The 21,251-nt window shown below is 36.6% G+C and overlaps 1 protein-coding gene across 2 annotated transcripts in view; it reads right to left on the reverse strand.

Annotated features, from left to right (window-relative positions):
- The window catches only part of SPAG16 (sperm associated antigen 16), an 879,748-nt gene that overhangs the window by 250,584 nt on the left and 607,913 nt on the right, over window positions 1-21,251 (reverse strand). For both annotated transcript variants that reach the window (XM_032638543.1, XM_032638542.1), the window contains one exon: window positions 13,586-13,651. In XM_032638543.1, the coding sequence (XP_032494434.1) occupies window positions 13,586-13,651 (66 nt within the window). The remainder of the gene's footprint in view (window positions 1-13,585; window positions 13,652-21,251) is intronic.

Raw genomic sequence — 21,251 nt, forward strand, 5'->3', positions numbered from 1 at the left:
AAGATCTGTCCATTGCTGTCACTAGGGTATTAAAGTCTCCTACTATTATATTATTCCTGTCAATTTCTACCTTTATGTCTGTTAGTATTAGTTTTATATGTTTAGGTGCTCCTACATTGGGTGCATATATGTTAATGAGTGTAATATCCTCTTCTTGCATTGATCCCTTTATCATTATATAATGCCCTTTGCCGAGTAGAGTATCCTAGGTTGCAGGTTTTTCCCTTTCAGGATTTTCAATATATTATGCCACTCCCTTCAGTTCTGTAGAGAAATCAGCTGATATCTTTATGAGGGTTCCCTTGTAACTGACTCTGTTTTTGTCTTGCTGCCTTTAGAATCTTCTCTTTATCTTTAACTTTTGTCATTTTAATTGGGATATGTCTTGGTGTGGGTCTGTTTGGGTTCATCTTGTTTGGGATGCTCTGTGTACCCTGTACCTGAATATCTGTTTCCTTCTTAAGGTTTGGGAAGTTTTCAACAATAATTTGTCAAATACAGTTTTGATCCCCTTCTTTCTCTCTTCTCCTTCTGCAGCCCCTATTATGCATAGGATGGCGTATTTATATTATCCCATTACATTTTTTTTTGTCTTCTTGTCTGCTGTTGTGATTGAGTGATTTCCATTATTCTATCTTCCAGATCACTTACTCATTCTTGTGTGTTATTTAGTCTGCTACTCATTGCTTCTAGATTGGTTTTTATCTTTGCAACTGAGTTGTCTAATTTTGATTGGTTCCTCCTCTTGTTATCTTCACTGGGAGTGGTTCCTCTGCTTTTTCATTTTATTTAACTTTCTCTGTCACTATAAATTTAGGAGAAACAGTTATCTACTGTGGTCTTGAAGGGGTGTTTTTATGTGGGAGCACCCCTGTGTAGACCGTGTAAGTCCAATATTTTTGGTGTAAGGGCTGTTTTTGGTATAGATGCCAGCCATATCCTTCCTCAGTGTGTGATGGCCATTAGCCCCTTGCTGGTGGGTGTGATTGGTGTTGTGGTGTCCAGAGCCTGCACTGGATGTTGGGTGGGGCCTCCTCTTTGCTCCATGGCTGATAGACCTGTCAGAAGCTGAGGTCTGCTCCCCAGCTGTTGGAGTGGAAGCCCTGAGTGTTGGGTTCAATAAGGCTCTGTTGTCCTAAGTGCATGCTCTGTCCCAAAGGAGGCGAGTGCTGAAGCAAGTGAGGCCCATGTGATCACAGTAAACCTATGCACCTCCCGTGCATCCATGGTTTTGCTCAGAAGCAGCAAAGTTGTGGCCTTTTCTCCACTGTGTTCATCCTGGACCCAGTGCTAGGCTGGTGCTGGGAGGTGGGGCCCATACCCCAGGCCCTCTAGGCTATCTCTGTGCAGCTAGACGGAGTCCTCTCTTAGGGCCCATCCTCCTGCAATTCACTGCCTAGTTGCTGCACACACTAGCAGCCCCCAGTTGGTGCGCATTTCAGGCTGGGAAGTGCAGCAAGGTGGCAGCCATCAATGCAGGGGTATCTCTGTACTGACTGCTAGCAAGCCAGCACATAGCACTTCCTCTTGAGCAGAGTCCAGGCCCCTCAAGTGTCTCCATCTGTCCCAGAAGACCTCCCAGCAGGCAAGGGGGCTTCCCAGGGTGAGGGCCTGCCCGTATCAACCTTCTCTTCTTCACAGATAGCTTCCAAGGGTGCTGGTCCCGTCTTGATACTTTTTTTTCTTTCCTTTCTACCTGGTTATATGGGAATCTTTCTTGAAGATTTGGTTGTATAAGAGATCTTCTGCCAGCTTCCAGTTGGTTTTCAGTGAGAATTGTTCCACACTTAGATATATTTTTGATGTGTTTGTTGGGGGAGGTGAGTTCCATGTCCTCCTATCCACCATCTTGATCCTCTGAGGCTATTTCTAATTCACATACCTGGTAAGCAGTTGCTGTGATCAGAAACTCAATCTGATTGAATTCAAATCCATTAGATAAACAAGAAGAAAGTCAGGAATAAATTCATATGTAAATCAGATGGAAGGTCTTTATTCAAAGCTTTTAAATTGAATTTCGATGCACATTATTATTTAATTTTGGCATAGCGACCTTGGAACTAGCAGAAGTTGAGGGTAAAAATACTAGATATTGAGGGAGGGAGAGGGGGAGTGGAACGTGGCTCATTAGTGAACGTGGCCAGACAATGAAAAGCCTGAATAGAGCTTAGAGTTTTATATCTTTTCTTGTCACTTTCCCTGTGAAACTGGAAAATAAATTTAAGATTTAACTAACACATGCCAATAGAATTCTCATCCAATGTTTAAACAATTATAATATGACACATATATGTATAATTAATGCGGTCACTTGAGTAATTCACACACATACTACACACACACAGACACAGAGCATATATTTTCTTGAAATGCTTATAACTTGAGAGTTCTTCGCCTCTGCCCATCAACTTATTTTCTCTAAACAACCATTTTTAAGTAAAGCACATATGCCCATATTTATTAACATTTGAATGAAGCCTGCACTGATAATCTTACTTCCTAAAACAACCCACACTAATGGGTTTTCTAATTTGTGAATTAAAGGACATTCCAATGCTTTTAAAAACCAGTTTGTCAACGGCTAAACTTTTACTTCTTTTTGATCCATTTAATCAAGCTGCTCTAACCCATCCTTTTCCCAGAATAGTACATTTCTATCCCTCCACTAGTCTACTTTCATTTGTTACGATGAGCTGAAGAAAGAAATTTGTACATAATTTTAAAAGATGATGAAATTTCTTTTTTTAAGGACTCTGATAAAATTTAGTCATTGATTAAATATTTACCAGATAAGTGTTCCATGTTATAATGACCCAGTTCCAGGTAATGGAGTGTGGTGAGGGAGAGAGGACAGGAGAGGTGCAAAACAGAAATGGATAAGACATGATCTTAAGCCCTTAATGAGGTATGGAGTCATCTGTTGAAAATAATTTGTAAACCTCCTAAATGGAATAAAATATATTTTACTATAACTTTACATTTTAGAGATATTTATACATGAGAACAAAATAGATATAAATGAATCTCTGATTCAACAGACTTGAGAATAACACCATGCTTTCTTTCCCAGTGCTCTTCATCCCAGGTTGGACCAATATTCTGTTTGTTAACCTGTAACTCAGCACACTGCCACTCTGTTCTTTCCATTTGCCAAATCAAGAAATAGAACATTCCCTTTGGAGTTTGAAATGAATTGCACGTGATACTACTGGAGCAGTTTTTGCATTAATTTACATAAGGAACTGGAGATCAGAGGACCCCCTGAAGAGTAAAAACTAGTCACAGTTGATGGTACACTTGAAATATACCAGGGATGGCAATTTTAATGATGTAGAAACTTAACGTTATTAATCTGTTGTCCTTCATCAAGGGAGAATGCCAGTCCTTCTATATTCCCAGAGTAATGAAGGGGGCAGGGCAGGAAATGAATATCAGAGAAATATGAGTCTTCTGCTACAGTTACTTGAGGTCAGAGAGGGGTTTGGAACCTGGATATCCACATTAACAGCTGACTTTTGTGCAGACTGCGAAATATCCGGTCAAAGCAGTCTCTCTCCTTGTTAGAACAAGACTTGATTTTTTATTCAACTAAATCATTTCCACAAATATTTACAGAGCACTTACTAAGAATTTTAACATCTTTATTGGAGTATAATTGTTTTACAATGGTGTGTTAGTTTCTGCTTTATAACAAAGTGAATCGCTTATATACATACATATGTTCCCATATCTCTTCCCTCTTGCATCTCCCTCCCTCCTATCCTCCCTATCTCACCCCTCTAGGTGGTCACAAAGCACCGAGCTGATCTCCCTGTGCTACCTGGCTGCTTCCCACTAGCTATCTATTTTACGTCTGGTAGTGTATATATGTCCATGCCACTCTCTCACTTTGTCCCAGCTTACCCTTCCCCCTCCCCATGTCCTCAAGTCCATTCTCTAGTAGGTCTGCGTCTTTATAGCAGTTACTTCTTGAAGTACGGATTCATAGGGTCACATTCACCCCCAAACACAAAATTAAGTGGAGAAAATCACATTAAAGGGGATAATTAAATTTTCTTGTAATTATGCTTATGAGTAAATTGGTGTGACAATTCTTTTTGCTCTAATTATGTGATTTAGGGATAATGTATGATACATTAGGCATTATTCATATATGTAAAGCAATCTCTTGAAAAACTCATGTTATTTACCATACATGTAGTTTTTCAAACTTTTTAAATCTCATGCAAGTTTAGACTGACTACAATTAATCATTACTAGAGAAAAATGTATAATTTTATATTGATATTTTGACATTAAAACATTTTTGTACTGTGGAAATTACTTAAATAAGACTTCATTGTACTGGAAGACCAGTTGCCTAAATGGCCAAATACTCTGAGCAGTGACACTGTTTCTTATAAAAATAGTAAATATATTTTGAACAATTTTTGGCAGCTGTATGCTCAAAACAAACATGGACAATCTGAAACATGTCATAAATTTTAAAATAGTACTTTAAGATCAATCATATAAAATAAATTTAATCATATCACAGCGAACATTGTCCAAAGAATGTCCTCTAAAATACCACTTGAGTTCTGGCTTTCTAATATTTCCTAATCAATGAATATTTATTGGTTACTTTCTGTACCAAGAATTATGTCAAGGGCTATGGGGTAAAAAATATTAAGGTATTATTCAGTCAAAATAATCTATTGTGCTTCTCATAGCCAGGGCATTTTTGTATAAATAAACATTTATGAGGTTACTGTAAAATAGCCTCAACCATTCCACATTTAACCAATAAGAACAACCTAAGTTAACAATTATCTATTAGATGTAATATATTCTACCTGCTTAATCTAATCCTTGTCCACTCCACGTGCCCTGTTCTTCTAACACTGCCACACCTCCACCATCTCAGGAACTTGGCCTTTGCTGTTGCCTTTGCTTGAGTTTTCCTTAAAATCATTGCATGGTTTTCTTAAATGTCATTCTCTCGGAGAGTCCTTCTCTGACCATTTTATGATAAGCTCCAACTCTTACCTCATTACTCTTTATCCTGATTGATTCTGGATAGATAACGCTTATTATTCTTGAGACTATTCATGCGTTTACTTGTTTAATGTCTCTGGTTCTTACCAGAATATAAGGTCCATAAGGGTAGATCTTGGTATTGTTCATTGCTGAAACTTTAATATTTAGAGCAGTGTCCAGGACATAGTAGGTGCTCAGTAAAGAGTTACGTTGAAATTCCATTATTAAACTTTTTATATATGCCAAAATATTTTAAGTCTTCTAAAGAATATCTATATATGTATATATATATATCTATATCTATATATATATATATATATATACACATATACATACACATACACACAAATTATCAGTTTCATAGTCAAAGAAGAAGTCAAGAAATATGGCATGATCATGTTGTTTCTAATTTTCATGGAACCATCAAGAAAACTACAAATGCATAAATCACCTTTATCCAACTAGGGAAGTTATTGAAGGTTAAACTTTGGTGGCAGGGTAATATCTTAAATGTATTGTTTCTTCTTTGTCATATGCAGTGTTAAATTTCTGAGAACATAACAAAGTAGAACTAAAGAACCTCTATCAATTTATTACACTTAAAAATATTCTCTAATTAATCTTTGAATAGTTGCTTACACAAACTTTTTTCCTTCACTTTTGTTTGTGTCACATTTTTCTATGAAAAATTATTTTTTCTTCACAAAATGTTAGGGCAAGAAGGTTACTTTCTAAAAGATTTAGTTTAAGAACATATACTATGGCATTAGTTTAAAAGATATGAAGTTAATTTTTAATATGTAGGAATTATTGAAATAATTCAAATATTATATAAAATGAAAATGTCATGTTCCACATGTTTTAATTTTCTATTCTGCTGTTGTCTCCAATTTCCCCAGATAGAACCTGCTTTAGTGTTTTTCACCATACATCTAAAAGTTTTGACTTATGCATCATCTAGGTGCAGTAATGAATAAGAACTGACATCAAATATCAATATTATTGGCCCAGCTAAATGGTAGTTGACATCAAGTTGTATTGCTGAAGAAGTAAACAAAATTAAATTTTTTTGGTGTGTAAGTACTGCCTGACATCATTTGTCCTTCAGAAGATCAATGGCTGCATGACCTAGATGTTATTTGTATCTATTTATATAAAATGGCCAAAGATGGATACTATGCACTTTCTGTTTGAGATTGGTTAAAAACCAACAAAATTCAGAATATCAGAAATTGAGCCTCCTTTGCTAAAATGGAGTGAGGATAACTTTTTAGGTAGGCAATTGCAGTATTTACGTTTTCATGATTTTTTTTTTTTTGCGGTACGTGGGCCTCTCACTGTTGTGGCCTCTCCCGTTGTGGAGCACAGGCTCCAGATGCGCAGGCTCAGCAGCCATGGCTCACGGGCCCAGCCACTCCGTGGCATGTGGGATCCTACCAGAACAGGGCACGAACCCGTGTCCCCTGCATCGGCAGGCGGACTCTCAACCACTGCACCACCAGGGAAGCCCACTTTTTCGTGATTTTTAAAAAAGATAATTAATGCATTTATATTCACATACTAGTAACTTGGGAAAAGCAATTAATCTATTCCAGATCAAATTTAAAACTCTTAACTGCCTAATTATTAAATGGTATACTATGATATGAAACAGACAAAATACTCCTATGGAGGTTTATGCCCATTTTTTTTTTAGTGGAATTTAGCTCAAGTTTAATACAATTGCGTAATTTCTTATTTAGAATAGTTTTAGAATTTCATTTTCTTAATTTTGTTAAAGTGTGAAATATATACTGCAGTTTTACGTTTATAACATTTATATTATATTAAATAAAATTAAATTATAGGATAGAAGAAAGTCATATATTTGTGTGTGGTTGTTCTTTTATTTATGTCTACTTATTTGAACACAAATGGCTAGAAAGAAATATTAGCTCCAAGAATAATAGTAGTAGTAGTAATAATAATAATGATAGTAATAGTAGGAGTGGTAGGAGTAGAAGTGATAGTAATAGCATTTTCGATTTGCCAGGTACTATGTTAAACACATTATATATATTATCTAATATTCACTGTTCTTTATATCATTCATTTTTACAAAAGAACTAAATGATTTACTCAAGATTATACATCTTCTCAGCTATAAAAAGGAATGAAATTGTGCAAATTGCAGAGACGTGGATGGACCTAGAGACAGTCATACAGAGTGAAGTAAGTCAGAAAGAGAAAAACAAATATGGTATAATATTGCTTATATGTGGAATCTAGAAAAATGATACAGATGAACTTATTTGCAAAGCAGAAACAGAGACCCAGACGTAGAGAATGGACGTATGGATACCAGGGCGGGGGGAGTGGGATGATTCACCACTATGTATAAAATAGATAACTAATGTGAAACTACTGTATAGCACAGGGAACTCTACTCAGTGCTCTGTGGTGACCTAAATGGGAAGGAAATCCAAAAAAGAGGGGATATATATATATAGACATATAGATGATCCACTTTGCTGTACACCAGAAACTAACACAACATTGTAAAGCAACTATACACACACATACACACGGTATATATGGGGCGACGCACAGGTGGGAGCTGGCAGGGCAGAGAGGAGGAGGCACTGGTCTGCAGCAGCAGCTTCTACTACCAGCCCTTGGGGCACTCAGCCCTGTGCTCAAGCAATCATTGCCAATGACAAAGTGACTACTGAAGTTATAACTGTATTAAATTAATGCTAATAATTTGGATACTTTATTTTATTTCTGGCTGCTTGGGTAATGTTAGCCCTTAACCCAGCATATATGATTTTTTTCCCTTTTTTTTTTTTTTCTTTCTGGGTACAGCTGTAAAATATTTGGATATAGGAAATGTGTTATTCTTGCAGCCTTGATATTCATGGTGGATGGTGGATTGTAAAATATACATTTTTGTGAGATATCAAAGATTAAGATTATTTTGATAACATTATTTACAGATTTAAAAGATGTGGTTATCACAAGTCTACTGAGGGGGAAAACTACTGCATAAAATAACTAACTTGGAATAAATATTTTGCATCAGTTTGGAAAAAAAATTAATGAAAAAAATAAAGATTATACATCTTGTGAATGGCAAAGCCAGGATCCAAAATGTACTAGGAGATAAGTATAACTGCAATTGGGTAATTTTCCAGGGCTCCAAAGGTATGGAACACTATGATTTATAGAAGCTTTCTAAGGAGCAACTAATCTATTGTGAGAATTATCAATAAATGAGCTTGTGTCTTGCAGTTCAATATCCACAGGACTTTGAAAGCCAGTAAAGTTGAAATAAATAAGATGCAATGATACAATGTTGTAATGAAATCCGTGTGCTTTCATTTGTCTAAAACTCTGCATTTATTCATCACATTTTTTAATACTAAGTATGCAAAATAAGCTATACTAGATGCTGGAGCTATTGAGCCAAACAAGATTTAAAATGTCCTTTTTCTCATTCCTTTTTACTGCTTTCCAGTGTAGAGAGATTTTTTTTTTTAAATGTGAACAGACAGAAAGCCCCAAGACAATTGTGAACCATGACTGATCCTTCTGCTTCTGCACTGGGATTAACAGGGTCACAATGACTAATGAAAAGATGGGGAAAGGAACCAGTTAGGAGAAAGGGAAAGCAACAGTTTCATTTTTAGCATATTAAAATGAGATATAGATATTTAGGCTGAGATGCAAAATAGCTAACAGTGAGTCTGAAGTACAGAGTGGGATTTACCTAGAAATCATCACATGCAGATGAAATTAAAAGCCACAGGTTTGAGTGAGATGATGCAAGAAGAGAACCTGCTAGAGAATAAGATTTAAGATTGAGTCTTGATACAGTTTAGTATTTTGGAGTCAGGTAGTAGAGAAGGATCCAGAACAGTAGTTTAAAAAGCAGTGACCACGGAGATTTTACTCCTCAGGATTCAAGAAGAAGGTTTTAAAAGTACCTATGAAAAGTAAAGTTTAATAATAATGGAGAAATGGTCATTGGATGAAACAATATGGAAATCAGAGAGTTTCAGGGGAGTTGTTGACTTGGAGTTCATATTTGAATGGTTGAGGAGAAAATGATATGGGAGACTTCTGGGCAACATGGAGGAATAAGATATAATGCAGAAATAATACCACCACTCAAAAGTCAAAGAAATTATGGATATATAGATATAGATATACATACATCTGAACTCAAATAAAACATAATGAAACAAGGAAAGGGAAATTTAAAGTTAATTTAAAGAAAAAAAACAGTTTGTTTATATAGTTTCCTCCAGTGTTTTTTAGTCTGTCCCAGTATAGGCCAAAGAATGTAGATTTGCCAGTTAAGCATTTCAGAAAAAATGAGGTCAAATTGAACCAAAGTCCTTTGTGGTGGAATTGCCAGAATGACAACTGAGGAACCCAGGCTGGGATAAAATAAGTGAAGGCAGAAAGGTGATAAGATGCTGAGTAAGATTTTAGCTGATTAGAGCTCTCAATGAAGTGGAAATATTGTAATGGCTTTACTTAAAGCTGGAAGACAGGTATCTTTAGAAAAGCAACGCTTGAAATTGAGATTTTGGAGGTGATGCATTTACAGTTAATGACAAAGTGCTCGCAGTTTGTCTTCGGGAGTATGCGACTGAGGATAAAGAAGTGTTGGAGGAAAAGTGGTCAACAAGAAAGTGATCAGAGTGCTCTATGGGCCATATGTGTAGGGAAAGACAGTGATTCAGGAACTCTAGCCTTCAAAGAATGAGGGAGAGTGACTGGGAGCTTCCAGTAGTGAAGCACAGCAGTAAATCTACCTTAGGATTTCAGTGGGGTTATGGCATATTTTGATTTTAAAATATCTCATTTGATCCATGATCCATGACTTAATTCTGAAAGTCCAATCTGCCCTCAATGACTTTTGAACTAAAGCTGACTTAGCCCACACTTCCTGGGGCAACTCTTTATCACACAACTTGAATCCATAACCTCTGATACCTGTGGATAGGAAGCTCAGGATAAGATATCTAGGGATAGGAAATGCAGAGTGGACTTAATCTTTTTTCTATACTATCATATTTTATGAGTATTTGGCTTTTTGATTTTTCATTTTGATTCTATGGCCATTTTGACATGCAGAATGTGACTGTTATACTTATTTCTGTTATTGATAGGTGGCCAGGCCAGCATGTTTTCCCTTATTACATACACTCTCATCTTCAAAGAGCTGTGTTTGTCCTTTAATCTTATCCCATTACCCTTCCTCTCTCTCACACACCCTTCTACTCCATCCTCTAATGATCCATACACATGATCAACCAATTCCCCTGTAATGCCACTCTCTGTTCCAAACACTTCCTTCACCTTCTTGGCCTGAATTACTTCTCATAGTTACACTCTTCTTCAAGTTCTCTAAAACAGGAAATTATTTCTCTTGCCCTCCACATGACTCAAGGCCAACAGAGGGGGTATCTACTTTACTACAAATTACTATTAAACCCCTTTCCCTCTTATTTGCTTAAAACTCGCAACCGCTGTAAAGATAAAACTGATAGACTTCACTCTCTTTCACCGTATTCACGGCAGTTACAGTTTCCATGGAATTATACAGGTGGGAAACAAGTTAGAATTTGACTAGTCTTCTATTAAGGCTATATATTATATCATTCACTTCAAAATCAAAATATCCATATTTTATATAATTAGTTGCAATAAAGATATACACCTCTACATTAAAATAATCAATATAAGAGTATTTGAATAAAACAACAGGTCAATTAAAAGAAGTGAGAATAGTACTCGAGGTAGGTCTGAAGTTTCCTTTCATGAGCTGGTTAGACCTCTAGAACTACTAGTAGTTTCTTTCATTCTACACAGCCTTTCAATTTCGTTTAATAACTAATGAATTGAGACTAAATTCCCAGCATGAATGTGTGAAATGGAGGTAAATATTCCCAAGGAAAGATGCACTGGTATTCTAATAGAGTTGATTAATAGTGTTCACCTGGCCTTACCAGGCAGGCCCAGCATAGTCATCCTGACTATGTGTCTCTCAGAACAGCTGGGAATGTCCACGGAGAGATAAGGACACCCACCCCACCATAACATCACTCTAGAAGAGGACCAGAAAGAGTTTCTAGAAGGCTTGATGGAATCCCTACCCTAGTCAGACTATGGGTCAATTTCCTGGAAAACTGAAGGCCGGGGAGACTCCCTTTGATAGGAATACCCTGCTCATTTTCTTGCTATGTATTTTTACATAGTTTAAAACAATCTTTTACTTACATTGAATTGTATGTGTCTATTAACATTATTCCAGCAATTACTGTCAACTTTTAAAAAATATTTTGGTTTTGCTTTACAAAATTGACCTAATAAAAAGCTTTCATAGGTCCTTAAAGTGTTTCATTAACAGATTACTTTAAAAAGAGGTTTTAAATAAATGTCTATCTGCAACAGAAAAATCGGTCAGAGGTGAAGACATCAGAGCCCTAACATTATAACACAGAAATAAAATTCAACTTATACAGCTTTACAGAACCATATATATATACTGTATATTGCATATTTGTTTCCGTGATTCTTGGTTGCTAGCTGGATAACACTGAGTTTTACATTTTTTATTTCTGCTTACAAATCTAAAATTGTAGACTTTTCCTAAAATTGTGTTTATGTAAACAGCTGAACGCATTTTTAACTGGTAATGTAACTTGAATGCATTCCCCTAAGGCATCAGACAATTAGCAGAGCTAACACTAAATAATTCAAATCTCTGCCTGCCATGTATGTCCCGCATGATGCATTTATGACCACAACTTTGCCTGAGGTTTGAATGTGAACTGTGTCACGATGCCATGTGCTTGAGACATCCTGGAAGTCTTTCAGTTACTGCTGCCTCCTCCCTCTTGACATTCCCTACCGGGTACGTGAAATACGACAGTTTTCAAAACAGTTGACACGAGTGATGGAAAATTTTACTTAAGAGTGTCATTCATCATAACAAAACATCACTTCCTGAATAGTTTATTAACTATTTCCAGTGAAGAAGAGATAAATTAATGGAAAAATTCAATGAGGCTTTGGGATATTGATTTGGAATAGGGTTGTAATAGTCCCCTTGGTGTGAACAAAGTGTGTAAGCAAAAACGGATTAGCCACTTTGATATTGGACACCTGGACCACATATTCAATATCCTGCTTTTGAAATATACATAATTAATGTATGTGTCCCTTGATTGCTGACTAAGTCTAATTTGGCTATTTCCATATTTATTAATTTTACTATTTAGGATGTTAAGTGGTATGTCTTTTTCAGCTATGATATTGCTTACCAAAATAAATGCCTGACTTACAAAATATTAGTTTACTTCATTTTAGCTTCTATTTAATTTTCCTGGGGTATGTGAAGCTCTAGGCCACTTAATAGATTTTTTAACATAAATATCTTATCATGTGAGTCCATAGTGCTTAAATGGTTCTATACTCTGCTAGAAATAAAATTTTACTTGGTATTTAGAACTAATCCATAATATATTGGCTCAATAGAGCCAATCAAATGGAGATTCCTTACTAAGACAAATTTGTTAGAATTTAATTTTAGTTGAGCCAATCATGAACATTCCAGGGCTGACGACACCAGCACAATTTCAGTTGAGGTAAACAACATTCCTTTAGTAGAAATGATTTTTAGTGAATATTTTTCTCTCTCTGAAAGAATAATAACAGCATGATAGTAATGGAGTTTTGACTAAGCTGTCATTTTGAAGTTAGATGTAGGTGATGTATCAGATTTCTTTTTTAGCTAATTGGAAAGGAAAGAGGAGTATGGAATTAAGATTTATACTCTCCTGGGAACTTAGAGCCAAATTAAAATGTTAGCTATAATTAAATCACAGAGTTTCAAGGGACTTGAGAGGTCATCTATCTAGTCAAATTGCTTTCATCTGAGAAGGAACAAACTTAAATCATCCTTCCACGATTACTATCTGAACTCTTTTAGAGACAACCCCAATTGGCACAGAAACTCAAAGCCATGTTTAACAATCTTCATCACTGGTGAAATCATCCTGATATCTACATATCTCAAACTGCAGATAAATATTTATGCTATGTCATCAGTTTACATAAAGAAAGACATATGTGAAACCTGTCCATGAGGAACCGAAGGACTGTCAAATCAAGGTTGCTCTATTCTAACCTGAAGAAAGGCCCTATTTCTTTAACATTTTTTATAGGTTTCCTTTCAAGCATTTTCATTATTTTGTGATTTTACTTTAAAATTTACAAGTTTATATCCCACTTACTTTCTTGAAGCCCACATTAGACAAAAAGCTTTTAAAAAATGTGTTTAAGTGGAGTTAAGTACAACAGATTTCCTCCTTGTTTCTACCACTGTATAGTGTGTGTGTTTTAAACTTCTGTAACCCTATACTACCTATATATTTTTTTCACTGCTATAATTAATTCTCAAATTTGTTCTCTCACCCTGTTAACGTGCCATTTTTTTCTGGAACTTTGTTTCATTAAAATGAATTTGTATATATGAAGCAGTAAAATAATTTATTGGGAGAACTGAACTCACCCCAGGAGAGAAGGTGGCATCATTGATGGAATGCATGTGACCATAGAGGGACTGCTCACATTTACCCTAAGAAAACAAAGCAGAAATACAAGTCAAATAAATTCAATTTACTATGTGAATAGAAAAGGAAAGATAACAGATCTTATTTGTTTCAAAGTCATGTTTAAGTCCATAAATAAAACTAATACATACTCATGGGAGAAAAAGCTAGCTTTGGCTGTCAGCTACCATTCAGAATCAGACACGGCTGTGCTGGTGCGTGTGCCAACAGCATTAGTATCCACACTGAAATTCCAGGGTCCTCACTTTTATACCACTTAGCCGGTGGTGAACTCTCACTAACTGACTCTATTCTGCAATTAACATAGCTTTCAAGCCATGGTGCCAAGTAGTGAAGCCCGTATAGAGAGCCCTTGTTTTCAGCACATTTTCACCACTGCTGAGGGTGTGGGGTTCTTTCTCCTTTTTAATCACAAGATCACATTTTAATTCATAAACTTTCACAGTTTGGTATTAATATCATTACAAGTATAAAAAAATGTTACAAATGTGCCCAGTAAAATAAGCATTTGTTTTGTGAAAACCATACTTTGCATCTACCCATTCAGGTCATCTTTTCCAAACAATAGCTAAAACTAAAATTCAATTTAACCACAAAATTTCCACGTTTTAGTTTAAACAATTTTAAGAAAAATGGGCCCATAACACATTACAAAAAGGATTTAAATGTGGGACCTTTCATTTTGACACTGATGTTCAAAGAGCATTCTTACCTACCTTAGGGAAATAACTCAAATTCCATAGGAGAACCAGGGAACAGAGAAAGTTATATCTGGAATGTTGTTTGTAGATTCTTGTTATAGGCAGAAATTCAGATTTCATTCTACAGTGTATTATTCATTTAACAACTATCTTTGAGCAATTAATATATGTTCAGCACAATTCTAGGTGCTTAGAATATGTCAGTGAATAAAACAAAGAAGCTTGTCTTCACTGACCTTATATTCCAGGGAGAGAGGGAAAGTACAAAGGTACAGTGTGTTAGAAGATAAGAAATATTTTTAAAAGGTACAAAGTGTGTTAGATGATAGTAAATATTGTGGAAAGAAGAAAAGTCAGGTAGGGTAAGGGGTGTCATGAGTCCTGGGATTGAAGGGCTAAGGGCAAATCGAATTATCAAGTAGAGTGATGGAGTTTGACCACGCTCAGAAAGCAGGGTTTGAACCAAGAATGAGGCAGTAAGGGAGTTAGGCAAGCAGACATCTGGAGGAAAAGCATTCCAGGAAGAAGAAAAGCTAGAACAAATCTCAATGTGGGAGTTTGCCCGGTGTGTTTCTGGAATAGCAAGGAGGCCAGTGTGGCTGGAGAGAAGTCAGTCAGGAGAGCAGGTTTACTCAAAAGGCTTCATCTACTTTCATTCACTACCTTGTGCTTACTTAGTCCTAAACCATTTAAGGCTGGGGGAGAGATTACAGAAAAGAGTGCAGAATGAGATATTAAAGACACAGGGTCATCACCATGCCCCCTCGTTGTTGCAGAACATTCATGGAATAGCTTGGAACTAAGTGGAAAGGCTTTGTAACTAAAGTTATTCAATCCTCATTACTGCCATTGCATTCAGCACATTGTATTTCAAATATCTATTTACAGAATTAATGCATGCTGTTAATCCCTTTGTACAGAATGCAAAATTTCCCCACATGAAGTTAAATTCATAAAAATATGTTGAAATACTCTGGCATCCTCTCAGGATTCCCCCTACTTAGGCTCTTCTGGTTCAGTATCTTGATACTGTTAATAACATTAAACCAATTATGCTGAGGACTTCCGATTACCCAAATTCCCAAAGTAGAGATAAATTACTTACAAAGCCAAAAAGGCAAAGTATAAGATGTTATGGTTATCTTTCATATATTATCTTAGGAGTGTTTATGGTTAACTTTTATGAGAACTAATATAAATAGTTATATAATATTATAGTTGTATAGTGAGTGTTAATATTTTAAAATATTTGTTAGTAAATTTGTCTTAAAATACTTTTTGCATTAATAAAAGTTTTATGTTTGGTCCTCTTCTAAACTGAGAACCTCTAAACTATTTGATTAATTGGTAAGGAAAATGGAGTTTTCTGATTCAAATCCTGAATGCCAAGTTTTAATTCAAAGTAGAATCTCTAAGGCACTCTTGAAAAGCCCTGGAAATATGGGGTTGTAATGGAAATGCTGATGGACCACATTTGTGCTGCTATAACAAAACCTGACCCGAAGATAAATGTTTCATGAATTAAGAAAAGTTAAAAAAGCTTTTCTATCCAGCTTTGTTTCCAAGATAAAAGTGAATCTACTCTTTTTTTGTGGTATAGGGAATATGTGGGTTACTAATATTCTAGTCTTCTAACAGCCTTAATCAAAAGCAATACCCACACCAGGGCATTAAATTTCAGAATATCTTCTTTGACGAATTCTTGTCAGAATTGTTTTCTTTCAAAGAAGTGGAAAAAATGAAAAAAAGGGAAGAGTCTTACCAAAAAAACCAAAAAACAAAAAAAATCATGTGACCTAACGTGTCACTGCTCCAGTATTTGATTCTCTCAGAGAAGCTGTATGCAATGATGGTTTCCATTATTGACTCTGGGGATAAAAACATCTGGAACTTAATTCTTGGCTCTGCTACCAAATAGCTATGTGAACTTAAACAGGTTGCTTCACTTCACTGTGCTTCTGTTGCCTCAAGTAATTCTCAAAACAAATCTATAGGTTAAACGCATTACCCATGTCCAATGAGATAATGATATTTAACCTACAGGTCTGTTTTGAGAATTAAATGAGATAATGCATGTGAAATGTTGGAACAGTGCCTATCACAAAGTAAGAGCTTACAAATATTAGCTCTTAGTACATGCTAGATAGGCCACTGAAATAGTGATGATGTCCAAATCAACATCTCTACTCTTAGCTATCTATCTGCCTCCTAAGACCCCACGAAGGAGTCTTATCAGCATCAGTGCTGTTTTTTCTATTTGTCTCTCAGATTAAATCCCCATGTGGCCCTTCCCTCTCTGTGCCCTGATCTCTACTAACTACATCACTGTGGGCTCTCAGGTTCTCTGTCTTCTGGTTGGATTCAGTAAGAGAAAACCACCAGCAGGATATGGAAGAGTGGAACTATATAGAAGATGGATAAATGATCACTTCAGCTCCCTTCCTGTTCAGCTGTGATTTTCTTACTGGCTCTGCCCTCTACCTAATTCCACTGCTTATGTTGTGCAGGTCCTCTCTCCAATGGTTACAGCTCACACTGTTCAGTAATGTTCTCCTTCCCCAGCCCCTTCAGACCTAGTGGTAGTAATAGCTTTCTATTGTTGCTAGCATTTGGGTGCTGTGTTTGGTCCCTTAACCCTGTTCACATTTCTGTAACCATTCAACTTGAGTGTACTCCATGTATCATCTGTTTCCTGCTTGTGACCTGTCTGATACAGCATGTTAGACATGATACGCAAAAGGAGACTTTTTGATTTACTACTTCCCAACTGCCTCTCTCGACCCTTGCCAAATCTTTCCCTTTAAGTAAATGGCATCACTAGTTGCTCAAACAAAAAACCTAGGCAGTCAAAAACCTGAGAATGGATAACCAACAAGGACCTACTGTATAGCCCAGGGAACGCTGCTCAATATTCTGTGATAACCTAAGTGGGAAAATAATTTGAAAAAGAATAGATACGTGTATAGTAATAACTGAATCACTTTGCTGTACACCTGAATCTAACACAACATTGTTAATCAACTATGCTCCAATATAAAATAAAAATTCTAAAAAACACCTGAGAATTAGAATAACTCTCTTTCTTTCCCTACCTCCACCCCACCCCTTATCCAGTATATCAGTTCCTTCCTCAACATACGCCCTTACGCTGCCCACCTCTGCTCTCCTCCACTGTCACCACTCTGGTGCAGGACATCACCACATGGAGCAAGAGAACCGCAGGGGCATCCTTACTCATCTCCCCGCTCCTACCTTCACCCTACTCCCCATCGATTTCTCTCTCAGCCGCTGAAGTGATCAACAAAACCTGAATCAGATCATGCCATGCTGCTTCTTACAGCCATCCAAACAATTACCATTGCACGTAGAATAAATTTTAAACTCTTTACTTAGTTCCGAAAGCTCTGTATTATTTGGCTTCTGTCTATCTGACCTCGTCCTTTACCATTCTCCCTTCTCACGCATTTTGCTCCATGATTCTTTTCATGTTTTGATAAGGTCAGGGCTTTCTGAGCAGAGTACTGCACTTGGATGTCAAAAGATGCTTGAATAGCAACCCTGAAGATGGAGACTTGCGGAGAGATTTAGGGGTATCTCCCCTTGAGGCACTTGTTTACATTACAGTGTTGGGAAGTCTAAAGCCCTTCCCCTCCTCCTCCTATAGTGGATTTGCTTACATTTCAGAACAAAGGTTTCTCTTTCTCTTTCGACCGCAGTAGTGGAGGGGCACTGGGTTTCATAATGTGGCAGTTCCTTTCCATGGTACGTAACCCCACTGTCCCCACAGGGTACACCTGGTTCTCACTGCTTCTCCCCATGCGGAACTGGGGTATGGAAAATCAACATGAGCTGCTCTGTGAGCAAATAAATGGCGTGAGCTCTGATCCAGAAACCTCCTGTTTCCTGTCAGGATAAATAAGTAACTATAGACACCAAAGCATAACACTGTCACCCTGTCGTTTCTGTTCTAACAGGCCTAGCATGTTCCTGCCTTTGTACATCCTATTTTCTCTACCTTGGATGTTTCCAGGAAGCTATACACATGCCCTTGTCCTTCTTCCCATTCTGCTTTCAACTCCAACAGAACCTTTCCAGTGATGTCTGTTATCAAATATTCTCCCCTCCCATTATATCTTCTCATTACAGTAGCAGAAACTTCTGTGAAACTGCTTTCCTTTTCCCCTTGGGCACTCAGCCAGACTTGAGGTCAGGTGCGGCCATGTGACTGAGTTCTGCCCAGTGAAACGTGGGCAATTGTGAAATAAGTCCAACATAGGCCTGGCAGGCAAAATATCCCACACAACCCTCTAAGCTCTTTATTTTTGTCTGTTTGCAGGCTGAAGGCAGAGGAGCTTCTGGAATATGGCAGAGCACAGATGGAAGGAGTCTGGGTTTCTGAACCACCACAAGGAGAAAAGCCACCGGTCAGGACCTGCTGACTGGACAGTCTATGAATGAGAGCTAAGCTTCTACTGTGTTAAGCCCGTGAGACTCCAGCGTTTAACTGTTTCAGCAGATGTTGGTAGCCAACAAATATGTCACCCTGTTTTGTTTCTTTTGTATCACTCATCATTAACTAAAATTACTTAATGAAATTAATAACAATAATAAGTAATAAAATTACCTGTTTCCCTGTTTATTGTTAGTTTTCCACCCACTACAATTAAGTCCCATAAGAAAAAGTTGTTTGTTTTTTCCACCACTCTATCACCCCCAAAGCCCAAGACAGCTCTGGTAAGATTTCATAAACAGTTGTTGAGTGAAAAAGTAACCAGTTACGTGAAGATCACAACTGAAAATTGGAAAAAATCTACACTCACCAGATATGCTTATTTTTTGGTAAATAGCTTGATCTTCTTTCCAACATTCATTTTTTATCTTGATCGGTCATGACATGAAATATGCACTCTTATTCCTTCCATTCCTTTGCCATGACTTGGTTCTAACCCACTAGCATATTTAGCCACTGACTATGCCATTGTGTCTTAATGTTTTTAACAACTACATGGAGATAACTGATGACTCCAGGTAAAAAAGGCAGCTTTACATTTAGTGAGTGCTTATTATGTACTTAAAGTGTTGTGCTAAGTGCTTTACTTTCACTATCACATTTAATTCTCAGAACAACTCAATGAGATGGGTAGTATTGTAATTCCCATTTTGGAGATGAGAAAACAGAAGCACTAATCCATGATGGCAGAAGCAAAGAATGCCAGAGCCAAGACAGTACCTCTGTTTTGTTGCAAAGTAATCTGACATTTTATGCGCAAGAAATTGAGGTGAGAAGATGGAGGCAATTTTTAGTGCCATTTGCTAGTTTTTTTTTCCAGTGTTCTTCCTTTCTGGTAGATGTGTACCTCCTGCCCACCCCCCGCCCCCGTGGCTGTGTGGAGCTTGTAATGAGTTCTGGCCCAAGAGTTGTGACTGGAAATGACACGTAGCGCCCTTCTCATGCTCTCTCCAACCACGCCTTTCTGGCATTCAATTAGAGGTACAACACCCTCCCTGGATATCTTTTTCCTATTGCAGAAACCAGTACCATTCAAGGTGGCTGTGAGATGATCCTGGATCCCAGGTGAGTATGATGAGGAGAGCTCTCCCTTCCAACTCACGGAGGACACAGACCATGAGCAAGATATAAATGTTGCTGTGATTCGGAGACTGTGTTGCCGTAACACAACCTAGCATAACCTGACTGATGTAAACCCTATGGAAGAAGATTAATCTTACCTCTTTAGTTATTAAAAGCTTTTCTACTATCAATAGTGCCATGTGAAAAGTTGAAAAAAATAATACTTACAGAAGCCTAATACTCAAAAGTTTTAAAACTCTTAAAAAATTAGGCCTAATATAAAATAATGAAATAATCATAAAATATAAAATCACAAGTAATCATAAAATAAGCAACCAAACATACCATCACTAAAATCATTAAAGGACTGAGATTCACAAACTTCCCTTCTCATTATAATGACTTATTTATTTAACCAATGGATTAAATGTTCTTTTGGAAAAAAAATTAACAAACTTGAAAATATAAAATGGGCCTTCCCAACTCAGAAGATTTTGGTCATTTTTTTTGTTTTTGTTTTTAAACAAGGCTAACTTTTAAAATGTCTTTGTGATGTGTTAAAGTACCTTTAGTAACACATAACATAAATTATGCACAAATTTTAGAGGCTTAGCTCAATTTTTATCTATGTATATGTCTGTGTAGCTGCCATTCAGATTAAGATATAGAACATTTCCAGAAAGTTCCTTCATGCCTTCCTTCTTAGTAAAAGCATCCACACAATTTTTTATTAACTATATTTTATTAGAGGAAAGAAATAAAGGAATATGGTTGAAAAAAATCAAATGTTACAGAAGACTCTCCAATGAAAATTTAGTCTCCTATCTCAGGTCATCCCTAGATGTGACCACTGTACATAGTGTCTTTTGTGTATTACATGGAGTAGCCTGTGCACATACATTCACGCTTCTGTGTCATGTTATCTACCTCAGTTACACATAAAATGAAATCATACTATATGTGCATTTTATTATGAAAGATAGTATATTTTGGTGGTAAAGATTGTGATACTGGAGTGAAATTGCAGGATTTAGAACTCAGCTCATTAGAAAGTTACTGGTAATATTTTTCATTTGTCTAAATACTATGCTAAGTATGTTACATATCTTAACTCAATCTCTACCATATGAAATTGGTAATATTTAAAATTCTTATTTAAATTCTTATTTACAGTTGGAAAAATTTGTGTAAGGTGATTCGTATAGTGCCTATGCAAGTAAGAGATATTGCCATTCGTAGATTAATGGTAGTCTTATTTTCTACTTTTGTTCTACTTTTCAATTTTTGTTGATCACTGAGAAAAAAAGAAATTGCCACTCTCCCAGGAAGGAC

Source organism: Phocoena sinus, chromosome 7 (genome assembly GCF_008692025.1).
Source record: "Phocoena sinus isolate mPhoSin1 chromosome 7, mPhoSin1.pri, whole genome shotgun sequence".
NCBI lineage: Eukaryota > Metazoa > Chordata > Mammalia > Artiodactyla > Phocoenidae > Phocoena > Phocoena sinus.